This window comes from Eucyclogobius newberryi, unplaced genomic scaffold (genome assembly GCF_026437365.1).
Source record: "Eucyclogobius newberryi isolate DKJ021-1_F unplaced genomic scaffold, fEucNew1.0.hap1 SCAF_9, whole genome shotgun sequence".
Lineage (NCBI taxonomy): Eukaryota > Metazoa > Chordata > Actinopteri > Gobiiformes > Gobiidae > Eucyclogobius > Eucyclogobius newberryi.
The window spans coordinates 23,299,273-23,317,654 of NW_027316532.1; the positions used below are offsets into that span (position 1 = coordinate 23,299,273).

Below are 18,382 nucleotides of genomic sequence, written 5' to 3' on the forward strand. Positions count from 1 at the left end.
AATGTTTAAATTTGCCTTAATTTAGACTGTTAAGGTTCAATTTTTGACAGCGTGAATACATTGAGGTATGAACATATATGTTAAAAAGTCTATTCAAATACTACAATAATATCAATAATAATGCATTTCGCAATCATTTCCAATGTCGTGCAGCTCTACTTTTGAGGTTTCAATAGTTAGAAAGTTACTTAACATTGCATGCATTTATTCAAGCAAGGGCATTCTGAATACTGGCCTTGGAAAATATGTGTTGGTACCTTACTTTATAACATATAGTTTATTATAAATAACATAGGTACATTTTGCTTTGAGTGAGTGTGCTTGATGTAATGAAAACCATTACTTAAAAAGGGGCATTTCTAGGCTGAAGAGTACAATTATTTAGAGTCAATACATAAAATACAATCCAAGTCTAGTTTTATCATTCTGAAGGCATTTAAAGCCGCTTAACGCAACACAAGTGCAACAGAACGAGACGTTGGCGGAGGCCAAAGCCAAAACAAGTGTTGTTCTGCGCCGAGGCTCGCTCCAGACTCCACAAAAAGCGTTGCGGAATCAAAACGAGACGACGGGCCACGCGGGAACAGACAGCCAGAGACGCCGGCTGATGGAAACCACGGCAGCTGGTGCAGACGAGGGAGGACACGGCTCCAACCGCACTCCGACCGGGCCCGGGCCCACACACACACACAAACACACATATACACACACACACACACACACACACACACATATACACACACACACACCCTATATGGCCACTCTGATTAAAGACAACTGGACGAAACGGGAGTAGGCTGTCCAAAAACTACACTGAAAAGGCATAAACTTGGATATAATTGGCCAGAATGGATTTGAGCTCCTTTTTACGTATCTAATGGCTAAGATTGCCGCTTTTGGTGCATCGCTAGAAAAGGAAAATCGATGAACGAGGTCGATAAAAACACAAAAATAGACAAACGGCGGAATCAGAGACGGCATAATCGAAGCCAAGCAAGTAAAGTACAGCCCCTAACCTTTTGTGATGTTTTTGGAACCTCATTTAATATACTTTGAGCAAAACATACTATTTCTTAATGCGTGCATTTTAATTGGTCCGGAATTTTGACAAACAGGCAAAATGGCGTATGCTTAGTTGGCCATTTCCCGTAGCGATGGATCCAAAACGTAAAAATGACAATAAAATATTCCCCGATTTCTTCTACATCTAAAGCCAACCAGTTTTCAAAAGCCAAATAATCTGTACGGCGCAAGCAACGTCCAATCTTTGAGCCAAAAATGTTGAGAGTTTGCAGATGTTTCCGTATGACAGTGTTTTCAAGCGAAGGAGCGTATAGTTTGAGGTAGTTTCTGTAAAAAGGGTTGAGGGTTTGGAGCGGGGCCAAAACACACAGAAGCCCCACATTTAAGAGAAAACATTGCACTTTGCAGAGGTCCCCAGTGCACAGGGGCCTGAGATAAAGAGGGTCTGGGCGACTGGGCCGGTTTCCTGGGCCTGGACGGGCCAAGAATTCCGAGCGCAGATCGAGATATGGGTCCAAGTCTATGAAATACTGCAGGCGTCGCCAAGGGACTTTGCAGCTGTTGGCAAAGTACTTTATATGGAGAAATAAAAACAGACAAGTTGTTTTTTTCATAGGTGGATGCCATTTTAGAGAGAATGGCACGTTTGAGCTGGAATATATCTGAACTTGAAGTATTCATTAAGCCTCCATTAAGCTGCTGCGATGATCTTTACGATTAAAACAAGTCACAATTGAACGATTATTCACGATTATTGAGACTGTGACCAAACAACAGTGAAATCTTTAATTATCACTCATTCCCGTGGTCTAAAAAGTCAAAAGCCATCAAATTTGTGAGCGGCTTTACAAAATGTTACTTTCTGAAAGACTAAATCAAGTTAAACGTGACAAAAACAGCTAGATACATTTAAAAAAAAGTTATTTACATCCAAGTAATTTTTTTAGGCTGTAGATTGAACAAAAAATACATGGATTTTGCTTCTAAAATGGTCACGATTATTATTAAGATATAATCTTGACATCCCTAATCGCGATTTAACGATTATACACGACGATTACCGTGTACTCTCGTCTGAAATATTTACCTTTTCTTAGGTTTGCGAGAAGCTTTATGAAATTGAACTGTCTGAATGATAAAATAAAGTCAATGTAACAAAAACTACCAGATATAAAAACACTTTATATTGAAGATTGGGTTAAAACCACTTTATTTTGCTTCAAAAATAGTCACGATTATTATGTTTCGCTTCTTACAATTATCGACTAACCGCATAATCTCGACATCCTTCAGAGATTTTGAGACTCTTTAACACAATCCCTCTGATGGTAGCAAGAACTACAGCGGGCACTCCAGTTGGAAACGTTGGGAGGAAAAGAACACGCACATAAAGTTCAGCGCAGCCTCACGGGGATCGTAAACTGCCCGTGTGCACTCAGATTTACTGTCGACCTAAAAAGACGAGTTTGGTCAACGCTCAACAATGCACAGGCTAACGCGAAGCACCTGCAGCTCCGACTGTCATGACGATCATGATCATGATGATGATCATTTCAAAAGGGAGGAGCCACGGACGGGAGGAAAGACAGTAGGAACGCATAAAAAGGCCTCGAGTAACTTAAGTTTTAAATTGAAATACGCCGTGTGAAAACAAAATGAGTTCCCGATCACGTTTACACCGGTCGATGTTCTTTGGTCAATACGCCGCGGATTGTTTTTCGAGGTCTTCAAAGCTGCAGAAAAGAAGCATCGAGCATCGTATTATTCGGACTATAAGTTGAACCTTTTTTCATAGTTTTGGCCGGGGTGCGACTTATACTTATATTTATACTTGTATACTCCGGAGCGACTTATATGTGATATTATTTGTTATTTTCACACTTGCAGCCGCATTTCATACTCGACTTCATTGCGACTTATATATATTTTTTCTTCTCTATTATGCATTTTTTGGCTGGTGCGACTTGTACTCCGGTGCGACTTATAGTCCGGAAAATACGGTAGTTGTGCAAAGGAACTAAACAAACTGTGTTAAATCCAATTAAATGCACATACCATTTCAAATAAACGTATGAATACAGGAACATATCTTTGTCCTTTAATTAAGGCACTGCATAATTTCTACTCGAGTATATATCTAGCTACCAATATTAGCTTAAAATGTGCTAATAATTTCATACTTTTATGTAGTATCACTCATTACTGACCATGTCTTAAGGAACGTTAGATGTTAGGAGTTCTTAATATGATTGATGAACTGATACTATCACTTGTTTGTATGTTTTTTTCAGTTAAAAAAAAGGTTACGGCTTCAATTCAGCAGGTGAGGAAATTAGAATATCTACATTTTCCATAATGAAGTGAGATCAGCGTTTCTTTGTTTGATTGTCTGCTGAAAGCGGCGATGCAGCGGCCGATATGGTTCGGAATAACCTTGGCAGAGCGCTAAGCTGTGAAGTCGATGCGGCGAAAGGCGCGAGGCTTTGAAGCTACGCCGCTGAGAACACGGCGGGAATTCTGATGCCCCGCTGAACGCCTTCAAACCTGCTCCTCGGCGGCTCTGTGGAAGTCTACCTCGGCGAAATATAACGCTAATACGAGACGGCAGCCTGAAGAAAAGAGCAGAAAAGGCACAAAATATGGAAAAATAAAAAGGAGAATAAAGGTGAGGAAAAGCTTATAAGTCGATACTAGAGAATAGATTGGACTTTGGAGGAAGAAATGTAATTATTTTTAGATGGTACTGATTAAAGATGTATATTTTTTATGTTCAAAAAATTCACTTTGAAAGCAATTTTTGTTTATAAAATGACAAAATAAAATTGAAAATAGCGATAAATTATTATATATTTATTTATATGTATTTATTTATATTTTTATATCATTTATATTTTATTTATTTTCTTTTTTAGGGGAAATATTTTGTATTATTTACTTTTCTTTCCGTTTTGTTTCTTTGGTTAGTTTAACCCTTGGACTGGGCGATACGACAAAACGCTGACCTTGGACACAACCTACAAACCTCAAAAAAAAAATTAAAATCCTAACCTAATGACAACACAGACTCCAATTTTCCTTCCCTCAAACTACTATCAATATTCAATTAGAGGCCGAGGTCCGGGACGGGGCACACTGAATAACAAACCGCACTCTCTGAGGATTAAGGTTCCTAACACAAACGGAGTGAAATATCCTTTGTAAATAATCAGCACGTTTGGGAGTGGAGAGGCTTTTGGAACGAGCTCCGAGGGGCGTGAACTGCACCTCAAATGGCCACGAGTGGAAATCTGCCTTCCCAGGATTAGGAATTGTCCCATCTTGACTTAAAAAATACGATTTATTTGAATTACCGTATTTTCCGGACTATAAATCGCACCTTTATTCATAGTTTTGGCCTGGGTGCGACTTATACTTATATACTTATACTCAGGAGCGACTTATACATCCGATATTGTGTTATTTTCACACTTGCAACCACATTTCATACTCCAGCGTGACTTATATATGTTTTTCTTCTCTATTTTATGTATTTTTTGTCTGGTGCAACTTACTCTGGAAAATACTCTGGAAAATATGGTAAATCCTCATTAGTTACAAATATCTGAAACAGTCAAGCTCGAGACTCACCATGAATATTCTCTGATGGTTGTTGAAAAAGTACAAACAAAGGGTCTTGGAAACAGTTCGAGCAAATTGCAAATGTAAAAAAATATGAAAAATTATGAAAAAAAGTTGTGGAAAAGAAGTTGTAATCTGATTTTGGTGCAGCTCGATGTTCAAGTCTAGACACTTTTCCTCATCCACTCTTCCTATTGGTCAGCCTCCTTCATGATTTGAGTGATTGACAGGTGGTTTGAACCAATAGCAGTGACGCGTGTGACATATCAGAATCAGCAGATGAACGGCAGATGAAAATGTAACGGCACGAACAGCGATAACATTTAAATTGTGAGCTCAGCGCTAAAAGAATTGTGATGTTTGTTTTTTGCAGTAGTATTTATCCTTGTCAAAAGAAGATTTTAATCTTTTTACAAAATAAGGCAAGGCAAGTTTATTTGTAGAGCACATTTCATACACAAGGCAATTCAAAGTGCTTCACACAACAGGAAAAAATGCATTCAGATCAATAAATGTGCGTATAATGTGAAAACTACAATACGTCCCTCAAAATTCATGAACATACTATGCATGTTTGTGTATTTTAGTACTGCATCGGGTGGTTATTCTGCAAACAACAAATTGGCAAAAGGTTTTGATGAATATAAGTGTAGGTGATCGATGGTACAATAGGGCAAATCTATTCCTAAGCCACAGTAGTTATTATTATTAATGGGAAGAATAGACTTGTTTTTCCCCACCACTATAATATTTTAATGTTACGATTATTGTGAGGAAAAACATCACCATTTAACGTTGATTCACGATTATTGAGACTAAAAAAACTGTGAAATCTTCCATTTTATTTCATTTCCATTGTCTAACACGTTATTGTTCCTAAAGTTGAAACAAATTGAACTCTCTGAAAAACAAAATAAAGTTAAATGTGACAAAAACAGCCAGATAAAAAAGCATTCTTTACATTTAAGTCTACTTTCTGGACAATGGAATGAACTTTTTGCTTCTAAAATTGTCACGATTACTATTTTTCGGTTCTTACGATCATATTTCGACCTGAATAATTATCGATTCACCCAATAACCGTGACGACCCTCGCCCCGCCGTGCTAAACCGCTGCGCCGGTGCGTGGAGGATAACCCAGCGTCTTAATGACAGATAAAACCAGAGTGACCCAGTGACTGAACCGTCCCCAAACACGACCGGCCTCATGTTACAGCAGAGAATGAGGGGTGGAGTCGCCGTGGCTACAATTACACTTTGCACAGGAGGAGAGGGGATGCTGCCCGCTTCCAAACAAAAACCCACAGATCCCGACCAAAGAGCCGCGACGATTAAGACGAAAATTACCGTCACGAAAAATTTAGAAGTCGGATTCGAAAATGATCAAGATTCCAGAGAACAAAGTGAAATGTTTACTAAAGGCGACAACTACAATAATCGTTAGATGTTATACGATTATTTCTACTTTTTATACTTAATCAAAGGTTGAAATACAGTGACTGGGGCTTGTAGATGGATATTATTTACGAATAAAGTGTATTATTGACAATTCTTTTGGAGATTTTGATTGAATAATGCCACCGTCTATATAATAATGCCACGTTTTAGAGTTGCTATAGTCCAGATAACAACTACAAATTATACAAAATACATCTACGAGCATATTTACAGTTGGCAAGTCATAATTAGTCAAGTAATTGTTGGAGCCCTAATGTTTAAGAACTATTTTGAAGCCTGCAATAGCAAAGTTTTGGGCATTATTTGACCAAACTATCATTTGTAAACACATAAAATTGTATTGAATAATGCCATCGTCTTTGTCTTTTCTTGTGTTTTAGAGTTGGTATAGTCCAGATAACAACTATGAATATTTTTATAGTTGGATAGACAATAAGTCAAGTCATTGTTGGAGCCCTAATGGTTAAGAACTACTTTGAAGACTGCAATAGCGCACATGAAACTGTATTCTTTTAATCAACTCAATAGATGTATTTACAAGTCAATGTCAAAAATCGTGAACTGAATGAACCGTTAGCTCCACCCACTTGGCCCCTCCTCCTCTCACTCAGATGTTAAACTGTGACGGACAAACAACTGTCCGGCACGGTCACGGTCACAGGTCATCGATTGTACGCAGTTCTCACGCAACGGTGTCTACGATCGGCCGAAATGTCCCGTCTTCGCATCCGACAAAATCCCCTTTTTAACTGTTTATAACGTCACGTACGATGCAACGCACGATGAGCCGCGGATATTTCTACTCTCGTCGCGGAATATATCTACAAGACGAGGGTTCTAACTAATTCATTACAGACGTAGCTTCAGTCGAATCCCACCGGTTCAACAACTGCTCGTTCGCGTTCTCCTCAGCCTGCACCACAACGCAGCGGAATCGAGAGGCGCCCTGCAATGTGTGTGTGCGTGTGCGTGTGTGTGTGTGTGTGTAGCAAAGGATTATAAAAGTACAAGCATGACGATGAGCATGGAGAGCGTTAGACAACGGCAATGGTTGTCAAAGAGATGGCGACGAAGTGATACAAATGTTAAAAGAAACTGGAGGCGCCCATTTCGTATCATTTCCTTCACGATCGAAATGTGGGGTTTACTACGAAAAATGTATCAACTTTTAGTCCGAGAATTGACAGAGAAATATTTTTTCCGGGCTCAAGATTTCGATATCAAATAGCCTCCCTTTATCTGGTCGGTGTAATCCCTCATTTGTCCAAAAATCAAGTCACCGCAAGTCATTTTCAATCTGAAGACCAGTCGCTTCAGATTGAAAATTACTTTAAAAACGCCTTTAAACGCCTTTGAGCTACACCAGAAGAAGAAGAAGGCCTATAGTATTTTAAATATGGTTGTGCTCGTTTATAAGTGTTTACGGGGATTACTTTACACACACGTGGCATAAAATGTCTTGTTTATAGTGTTATTGTTTACAGCAATATCTCGCAAGTACTGAAAGGCCTAGGAAACCAAATATATACAGTACACGGTTACATTTATATACTTCCAAGGCACTCCAACGGCTTTACATCGAGGAACCGGTTGCACATTCACACGACGGCATCAGAAGGCGAGCGCTCCGCCACCGAGCCAACGCCAACGCCAGTACAAATATGCGACGGCGTGGCACGAGCGGTGACTGGGCAGATCTGGATGGGCTCGGCGTGGAGGGGCCTGTGATGATCAGCAGCGTTTGTGGGCCCCCCCCCCCCCCCTCCTGCTGCCCCGCTGCCTTGGCCTGCCCAGAGCATGGAGCCCACAGCGCCTCTGAAGTGCTAAACGTGACCCCCACCATAGAATCCCACCACCACAGAGCCACCCCTCACCCACCAACAACACCTCACCGTGCACCTCCAGCCATTTGGCGACTCTCTGGGGGAAAGGAACAGGCTGGATCTGCTCATTCAGACCATCTTTAAAGACCCTTCAATCCAATAATATGTAACTGTAACGTGACTGTCGTGTGATGCGTTCAAGAGCGGATGGAAGACTAAAATCCACCTCTCTTTTTCTTTTTTTTTGATCCATGTGAAAAGAATAGATCAATCAAAAAGTCATTAGGCCAGGCTATGATTTTAAGGAATTCCTGCACGCATGTTCTTGTCCAAACACATCCTCCAGAGATCAACGTGTCAATCAAACGTAAACCGCAGCATCACACCGACATAACAGTGACGTAACAACATGTCAAAAATAATAATAATAATAATGATGATGTGCATGGGCAGTGTCGTCATCCATTGTAGATCATCCTTTCACATCTGAAAGTGCAAAGATTTGAAGCTAAAACGACGTAAACGAACATAAACAGCCAGATTCACACGTGTCTGACGCGTAGGTGACGGATGAACACCTTCTACACGTCTTTTAAACTCAGACATTGTTGTGTAAAGAGTAAAAAAAAAAAAAGGTTTTCGCGAGGTGTCAAATTTAACGGATTAGTGCAAAAAGCAGGACTCAAGCCGCAAACAACAGCTGATGATGCCCCAGATAATAAAGAAAAAAAGAAAACTTCAAAAGCAACATGTGTGATTCCAGCTTTTACACAACTATAATGATTTTATGTGGCATAAAACAAGTCATAAAAGAGTACAGGCCTTACGTTGAAACGCGTGCACGCAGCAGAGCCTTCATTTATTGTCGTTTTCTTGCTTTCTTTGGGCCGACAGAAAAGAGCAGAGTAACGCAAACTTAAATCTCCCAAACGTTACCTGCATCGTGAAGACCCCCAGCTCCTGCGTGGACAGCCGCTTCATCTGATCGGCCAGAACCTGCGCCTCCTCCAGGATGTTAAACTCCTCGGCCCCGCAGGAGCCCCGCGCGAGCGCCGACCACACGAACACGACGCTCCACGCGAGAGCCGCCGCCGCGCGCCCGCAACCCCGAGCGCGTGAGGTCGGTGCCGAGTCGCGCCGCGTCCGCCTCGCCATGTCGGTGCGTGTCCGCGGGGGTAGTAGAGTGTCCCCCGGTAGAGTGTCCCCCGGTAGAGTGTCCCCCGGTAGAGTGTCCCCCGGTAGAGTGTCCCCCGGTAGTGTCTCCTCCCTGCGCGGTTCAGTGGCGGAGAAGAAGAAGAAGGAGGAAAACTTCAAAGGAAACTACTTTTTTCACAACTTTGCGGCGCGAGCTCCGTTTCGCCCGCGCGAGTCTCCGGCGCGTGCCAAAGCGCGGACCATCGTTGCGCCTTTTGGGAATCCTTGTGCGGGAAGACGATCCATATGCGTCAATAACAACAACAACAACAACAGATAAAAAGGGGGTTTGCGCGCGTTCGTTGCGTCCGCGGGTCGCACCAACTCCTGCAGAAGTCCGGGGCAAAGTGTGCGCGAGCCGGAGATTGGCCACAATGGGAGGAGAAAGTGGGGGGCGTGGAAAAGCGGGTGGGCACCGGAGAAAGCCCGGAGTCACGGATCAATGGATCGGGATTCACGGCTCGGGGGGATGTGTAGCCTCAAGGTTATTTTGTGTTTTTATTATGATTTTTTTTTTTTTTTACATCGAATTAGAAAACATGTAATCGTATTTATATACAATGAATATTTTTACTAGATTCGATGTAATAAAATAAATAAATTCGATGTAAAACAAATATTCAATGTAAAAAAAAACGGAATAAAAACACAAAATAACCTTCATACTCTGGTCTCATTGTTTTCACTCGCGTTTACATAGTTTGTTTTAGTCTTTATTTGTCAGGGACCATGTATAAAATCATTCATCTTCAAGAGAAAAGATGATCTGCACCAGATTTAGCTACTGCTACTTTCCATCTGCAGGTGAATACATCACAATAATAAAAGTACACATTTCATTACAATTACAACACGTTACATTTCATTATTAACATTAGCTCAGTAAAATACACTATAAAACAAAGTCATTTCTAAGAGTTACAGAATTAATACAGGCTGATGTTGGCACCGTTGATTATCTTTGATGTGCTTTTTCAAGTTAAGTTATGAATATCTACAGACAATTTCAGACTGATCTGGGAGTTGATTCCACTGTCTGATAATTAAAAAAGAAAAGGCTGATTGTGCGAAAGCCGAGGATCGACGTGACGTGACTTGTAAACGCGTGAGTTTTACATCTCTTCTTTTGGATTTTGTCTTGCAATTTTAGTTTAATCGTTAGGAATGTGGGTCAACTAGATGCTTGCTTTTACTTTCTCTGCAGGAAGTAACAGAGGCTAATGCGTCTTACTGTCACGTGATCAACTACAGAGAGAGTGAAACAAATTAAATAATATATTGGTCTATATTTGTTATAATGTGTTTTAAACACATTTAAAAGTGCCAGTCTGTGTAAATTGCCACTCTGGCTCTGTTCCCGTGAAAGTCTATGTCTTGTTTTAGCCTCAGCCTCAACTTTCACTCTCAAAGCTGCTTTTTTCAGGATCTGCTGCTCACCATGGATCTGCTGTACACTATGGATCTGCTGCTCACCATGGATCTGCTGTACACTATGGATACGCTGTACACTATGGATCCGCTGCTCACCATGGATCCGCTGTACACTATGGATCCGCTGCTCACCATGGATCCGCTGTACACTATGGATCCGCTGCTCACCATGGATCTGCTGTACACTATGGATCCGCTGTACACTATGGATCCGCTGCTCACCATGGATCTGCTGTACACTATGGATCCGCTGCTCATCATGGATCTGCTGTACACTATGGATCTACTGTACACCATGGATCTGCTGTACACTATGGATCCGCTGCTCACCATGGATCTGCTGTACACTATGGATCCGCTGTACACTATGGATCCGCTGCTCACCATGGATCTGCTGTACACTATGGATCCGCTGCTCATCATGGATCTGCTGTACACCATGGATCTACTGTACACCATGGATCTGCTGTACACTATGGATCCGCTGCTCACCATGGATCTGCTGCACACCAAGGATCTGCTGCTCATCATGGATATGCTGCACACCAAGGATCCGCTGCACACCAAGGATCCGCTACACACCATGGATCTGCTGCACAACATGGATCTGCTGCTCACCATGGATCTGCTGCACACCATGGATCAGCTGCACACCATGGATCTGCTGCACAACATGGATCTGCTGCTCACCATGGATCTGTTACACACCATGGATCCACTGCACACCATGGATCTGCTGCACAACATGGATCCGCTGCACACCATGGACCCGCTGCACACCATGGATCCGCTGCACACCATGGATCCGCCGCACACAATGGATCCGCTGCACACAATGGATCCGCTGCTCAATATGAATCTGCAGCACACCATTGACCCGCTGCACACCATGGATCTACTGTACACCATGGATCCGCTGCACACCATGGATCCGCTGCACACCATGGATCTGTTACACAACATGGATCCACTGCACACCATGGATCTGCTGCACAACATGGATCCGCTGCACACCATGGACCCGCTGCACACCATGGATCCGCTGCACACCATGGATCTGCTGCACACAATGGATCCGCTGCTCAATATGAATCTGCAGCACACCATTGACCCGCTGCACACCATGGATCTACTGTACACCATGGATCCGCTGCACACCATGGATCTGCTGCACACCATGGATCTGCTGCACACCATGGATCCGCTGCACACCATGGACCCGCTGTACACCATGGATCTGCTGCACACCATGGATCCGCTGCACACCATGGATCCACCATGGACCCGCTGCACACCATGGATCCACCATGGATCCGCTGCACACCATGGATCCGCTGCACACCATGGATCTGCTGCACACCATGGATCTGCTGTACACCATGGACCCGCTGCACACCATGGATCTACTGTACACCATGGATCCACTGCACACCATGGATCCGCTGCACACCATGGATCCGCTGCACACCATGGATCCGCTGCACACTGGGAACTGGGAACACTCCGGTGCAGCATATTTCAAGACTGTCGGTGTCGTTTGTTTGGTTTGGTGTCTTCAGCGGCTGCTCTGGTCCTTCAGGGAATCCTCCTGGTTCACACTGTTTAAACTGAAGAAGGAGACAGACCTGAAAGTCCAGATGACAGACCATGTGACAGTCGAAATATGTATTTATTCAGAAGACAGGAGGTAAACATCTTGATCTGAAGGTGTCGTGCGTCTTCTCTTTTATGTCTTAAACTGTTTTGTGATTTCTGTCATGTCTTTGGGATTTTTATGCATTTTTTCCTGTTGTTTGAAGCACTTTTATGTACGAATTAGTGCTCTACAAATAAACTTGCCTTGCCATTAGACTAGATTATTCAAATTGAATTATTCTTATTTTAGGTCAAGTATATACATAAAAAGCACAAGTTACTGAAAATATGAAAAAGTGTATTATTTGTTGGATGTCTACTATCATTGATTTATGTCTGTTCTCTCTCTGCTCTTGTTTTTATGTGTTCACAAAAAAGAAAAAGAAAAGATGAACTAAAAAAAGAAATATTGTATTTAAAGCAAAGCATTTTTCCAGTCAGTACTTTCCTTCACCATCAATTTACAATATAATTAATTCAAACAACATCACCTGTACTGCATAAGGCTGTCACAATAACAACTTTTACTTTAATATATTGCAGTTTGCTACAGAAAATACATCATATTGAGGACTGTTTTGGCGAGACAGCATATCCTTTTGGAAACATGTCGAAAGCAGTAGAGTAGATTATCTGTAACAATAAAGAGTCAACGATATATCCTTATTTATATCCTTATTCCTCCCCATGCAGCCGAAATGTTTGGAATATTACACGTTCTCTACAAGTGCTCAGAAAATATAGACAATGTACAGTACAACCCAAAAAATAAAGTGCAGCTCTTATTTTTTTAACAATATTAGTTATTACGGTGACAGGCCTGCTCTAAAATATATAAGTTGATGTTAGCATTTGTTATCTAGGTCGACCTATTCCCCACTAGGGCTGGGTATTGCCTAGTAACTCGCGATACAATACATATCCCAATACAGGTCGATACGATACGCATCCTGATTCATGGATATACCTTAAAACCGGTGTTAAAAGTTTACTAAAATTATGTATTGATTAAACAAAGTAACAAAACGCATTAGAATGCCATGTTCACGATGTCCTTAATATCAGAATACAACTGTCCCATGATGAAGTCACATTTTCAGCTCCTCAGATTTGGCCATTTCTAACGACTTTACGTAGTTTAAAAGTATCACAATAAGCCTCTCTGTTTCGATACGCATATTATCGATATATTGAGCACGGCCCTGTTCCCCCACGCTCCAGGATGTTCTGCTCGGCGACTCCCAGTGCGATACATTACGATCACGAACGCCCCGCACGCCGCCGCGGCACCTCAATGCCCCGTTTGTTCAGGTCTCTGGCCGAGGACTCCGTCAGATGTTTGCGAGCCGGTCAGCTGCTTGAGACACTTACAAATACAAGGGTGTTTACACAGTTGGAAGGGCTGCTGTGAACGCACCGCATCAATTATCCAGTTTCACAGAAACCCTCTTACTTCACTTCACTTTCCGTTCTTTCTGACAAATGATTTATTACGGTGGAGAATGAATTGCGATCGTGTACCAGCTGGTCGAGGTCATTCACAGTATAAAAGGAGCTGATTTACCGTCTTTCAAATGTGAAAAACAGAACTAGTTTTTAGCGAACGTATTCCTCACTTTCTTAATACAGTCCGAGCTTCCAAATTACCGTATTTTCCGAACTATAAGTGGTATCTTTTTACATAGTTTTGGCCGGGGTGCGACTTATACTCCAGAGCGACAACCGCAAGAGGGCGCTCTAGGCTCTAAGCGACGCAGAAGAAGAATCTGCACTTCCTCTACCTCTGGAGTTTGTGGAGTTGTTTAGAAGTGACACAGAGGAAGAAGAATTCAATGGATTTAGTGATTTGGGGTAAAACTGATGCTAATCACGATTATCGATTGACCTGATACTCTTGACATCCCTATCTGCTACCTGTTGGCATTAAACTTTATGTTGCTTTGTTGTTGTTTTTTTATTACAGATGTATTAATTGTTCAAAAATCCCCTGGGAAACATGTATTTTATTGTGAGCGGAACAAAGCAGAAAAGTTACATATTGTGGACTGAAAAATAAACTGTAATTTAGTGTTGAAAATGATACATCCCTAGTACTATAGTCTCAAGAAAGAGAGTTTTCTGTCATTGTAGTATTTTGGAATTAAAATGGCGCTCAACAGTGACTGCGCTCGCTTCCAGAAGTACATTTCCAATTCATCACGGGTCATGGACATCACAGTTACCACGGAGCGGAATCTCTTCAAAAGTCTACGGGAAAAATGACATGGAAGTGTACTTTTGTAACTCCAGCGGTGCTTCGTTGCGCTCCATAGGCCGAATGGTGTCGAAATCAAACCAGCGTGACTCTATCAAAGCAAAGCAGTGAAACGTTTACGAGCTGCTAATCGAAACCCAGCGTGACCTCCTCTTCTTTTACGTGTTTCTTTGTTGTGCACACGGCTCTGCGCATATTTAGCTGTGTGCAGGCGTGTGCAACTGTAGCAGGTGCACACAGGCCGCAATACAGTTCAAACATGAAGAGACAATGGAGTAGTAAAGAAATAAAACTTGATATAACCAGCTGCAGTGCTCATGGAGGTTCTGATCTGATCTGGAATCCAGAATAAAGAGTAATTTATGTGACTTTTCTGGTGTGGATCACGCCGCCAGATTGTCTTCACGGGGAAAAAAAGTTCTAGTGCACCTTTGAATAGCCAATTTATTTATTTTTCGTTTTAAAAGTTCACGGCCTCTCATTTGGTCTATATTTGGTCTACATTTGGGTCTACATTTAGTCTACATTTGGTCTCCATTTGGGTCTATATTTGGTCTACATTTGGGTCTACATTTGGGTCTACATTTAGTCTACATTTGGTCTCCATTTGGGTCTATATTTGGTCTACATTTGGGTCTACATTTGGGTCTACATTTAGTCTACATTTGGTCTCCATTTGGGTCTTCATTTGGTCTACATTTGGTCTACATTTGGTCTACATTTGGTCTACATTTGGGTCTACATTTGGGTCTACATTTAGTCTACATTTGGGTCTACATTTGGGTCTACATTAGGGTCTATATTTGGGTCTATATTTGGTCTACATTTGGGTCTACATTTGGGTCTACATTTGGGTCTACATTTAGTCTACATTTGGGTCTACATTATGTCTACATTTAGGCTACATTTAGTCTACATTTGGGTCTACATTAGGGTCTATATTTGGGTCTATATTTGGTCTACATTTGGGTCTACATTTGGGTCTACATTTGGGTCTACATTTAGTCTACATTTGGGTCTACATTTGGGTCTACATTATGTCTACATTTAGGCTACATTTAGTCTACATTTGGTCTACATTTGGGTCTACATTTGGGTCTACATTTGGTCTACATTTGGTCTACATTTGGGTCTACATTTGGGTCTACATTTAGTCTACATTTGGTCTACATTTGGGTCTACATTTGGTCTACATTTGGGTCTACATTTAGTCTACATTTGGTCTACATTTGGGTCTACATTTAGTCTACATTTGGTCTACATTTGGGTCTACATTTGGGTCTACATTTAGTCTACATTTGGGTCTACATTTGGTCTACATTTGGGTCTACATTTGGGTCTACATTATGTCTACATTTAGGCTACATTTAGTCTACATTTAGTCTACATTTGGTCTACATTTGGTCTACATTTGGGTCTACATTTAGTCTACATTTGGGTCTACATTTAGTCTACATTTAGTCTACATTTAGTCTACATTTAGTCTACATTTGGTCTACATTTGGTCTACATTTGGTCTACATTTGGTCTACATTTAGTCTACATTTGGTATACATTTGGTCTACATTTGGGTCTACATTTAGTCTACATTTGGTATACATTTGGTATACATTTGGTCTACATTTGGTCTACATTTGGGTCTACATTTGGTCTACATTTGGTCTACATTTGGTCTACATTTGGGTCTACATTTGGGTCTACATTTGGTCTACATTTGGTCTACATTTGGGTCTACATTTGGTCCACATTTGGGTCTACATTTGGTCCACATTTGGGTCTATATTTGGTCTACATTTGGGTCTACATTTGGGTCTACATTTGGGTCTACATTTAGTCTACATTTGGGTCTACATTTGGGTCTACATTATGTCTACATTTAGGCTACATTTAGTCTACATTTGGTCTACATTTGGGTCTACATTTGGGTCTACATTTGGTCTACATTTGGTCTACATTTGGGTCTACATTTGGGTCTACATTTAGTCTACATTTGGTCTACATTTGGGTCTACATTTGGTCTACATTTGGGTCTACATTTAGTCTACATTTGGTCTACATTTGGGTCTACATTTAGTCTACATTTGGTCTACATTTGGGTCTACATTTGGGTCTACATTTAGTCTACATTTGGGTCTACATTTGGTCTACATTTGGGTCTACATTTGGGTCTACATTATGTCTACATTTAGGCTACATTTAGTCTACATTTAGTCTACATTTGGTCTACATTTGGGTCTACATTTAGTCTACATTTGGGTCTACATTTAGTCTACATTTAGGCTACATTTAGTCTACATTTAGTCTACATTTGGTCTACATTTGGTATACATTTGGTCTACATTTAGTCTACATTTGGTATACATTTGGTCTACATTTGGGTCTACATTTAGTCTACATTTGGTCTACATTTGGTCTACATTTGGGTCTACATTTGGTCTACATTTGGTCTACATTTGGTCTACATTTGGTCTACATTTGGGTCTACATTTGGTCTACATTTGGTCTACATTTGGTCTACATTTGGGTCTACATTTGGTCTACATTTGGTCTACATTTGGGTCTACATTTGGTCCACATTTGGGTCTACATTTGAGTCTACATTTGGGTCAACATTTGGTTTACATTTAGGCTACATTGCGTCTACATTTGATCTACATTTGGTCTACATTTGGTCTACATTTGGGTCTACATTATGTCTACATTTAGGCTACATTTAGTCTACATTTGGTCTACATTTGGTCTACATTTGGGTCTACATTTGGTCTACATTTGGTCTACATTTGGTCTACATTTGGGTCTACATTTGGTCTACATTTGGTCTACATTTGGGTCTACATTTGGTCCACATTTGGGTCTACATTTGGGTCTACATTTGGGTCAACATTTGGTTTACATTTAGGCTACATTGCGTCTACATTTGATCTACATTTGGGTCTACATTTGGGCCTCTCATTATGTTTATTTAGCGCATATTTGTTTGAGTGGTTTATGGATGCGCCTCACCTGTCATTTCCCCACTAATCCGAGTGTGTTGTTAGTCGCTGTTTAGCCAGCAGAACATGGCTGTGCAGCAGTAACAAGCCTGCATGTGTCAGCGCTGCCTGTGTTCAGAGGCTGTCACGCTCCTCGCGCTCAGGCTCTTGGCTTCAGATTTATTTACACAAGACTAAACCCACTCTAAAGCATTGTCTGCCTCCCACACACACAGACAGACATTTTACACTAAATACATCACTGACTCTGTGTTGCCCGATCAGCCAAGAGTACACACGCTCCAGAAAACTTTACAAAGCCTGTCTCCACGATTTCCGACGGTTGTGATTGACAGGCGGGTCGACCAATCGGTGTCAAAACAAACACGGCGGCTTTAATACGAGTAAAAAATAAAGTACAAACATGACACAAAGGACGGAGAAACAGCATGGATTTCTGCAGAAACATCGAGTGAAGAAAGTCTTTCAATAGAGGAAAAGAGGTTTGATATTTTGTTCATGTTTGAGAGACAAGTAGAACATAAGTGGCTGTGATTGGACCGTCCCAACCCTGCATTCAGTAAGTAAGAGCCTCTACGGAAGCTCATTATACTCACACATTTAGCTTATTTTCCTCATAATTACAAGAAAAGTATCTCGTAATTACAAGATACTTTTTTAAAAATGTGAATACAATAATCTTCCGTAGGGTTATGCACAAATAAGTACTCCAGTAGTCTCCAGAGTTATACTTTTCTATACATAAACAGATCACTTCAGACTTTACTTTTAAGTAGCTCTGAACCAGACCAGAGGACACTTTCTAACTACCTTTATCTTTGGAAGCAGGTGGCTCTTTGGGTCTGGGCCGTAATTAAAAAATGCAAATGGGCTAATCCGGTAAAACAAACCCCTTCAAGCTTTTTGTAATTAAACATTTTAGTCTACACACTCACTCACACACACTCTGCACA

The 18,382-nt window shown here is 41.2% G+C and overlaps 1 protein-coding gene across 1 annotated transcript in view; it reads right to left on the reverse strand.

The window, feature by feature from the left end:
• Window positions 1-9,124, reverse strand: part of cachd1 (cache domain containing 1) — an 83,933-nt gene extending 74,809 nt beyond the window's left edge. Inside the window, exon 1 of the mRNA XM_072439160.1 lies at window positions 8,859-9,124. Within this exon, the coding sequence (XP_072295261.1) occupies window positions 8,859-9,077 (219 nt within the window). The 5' untranslated portion in view covers window positions 9,078-9,124. The remainder of the gene's footprint in view (window positions 1-8,858) is intronic.
• Between the last annotated feature and the right edge of the window lie 9,258 nt (window positions 9,125-18,382).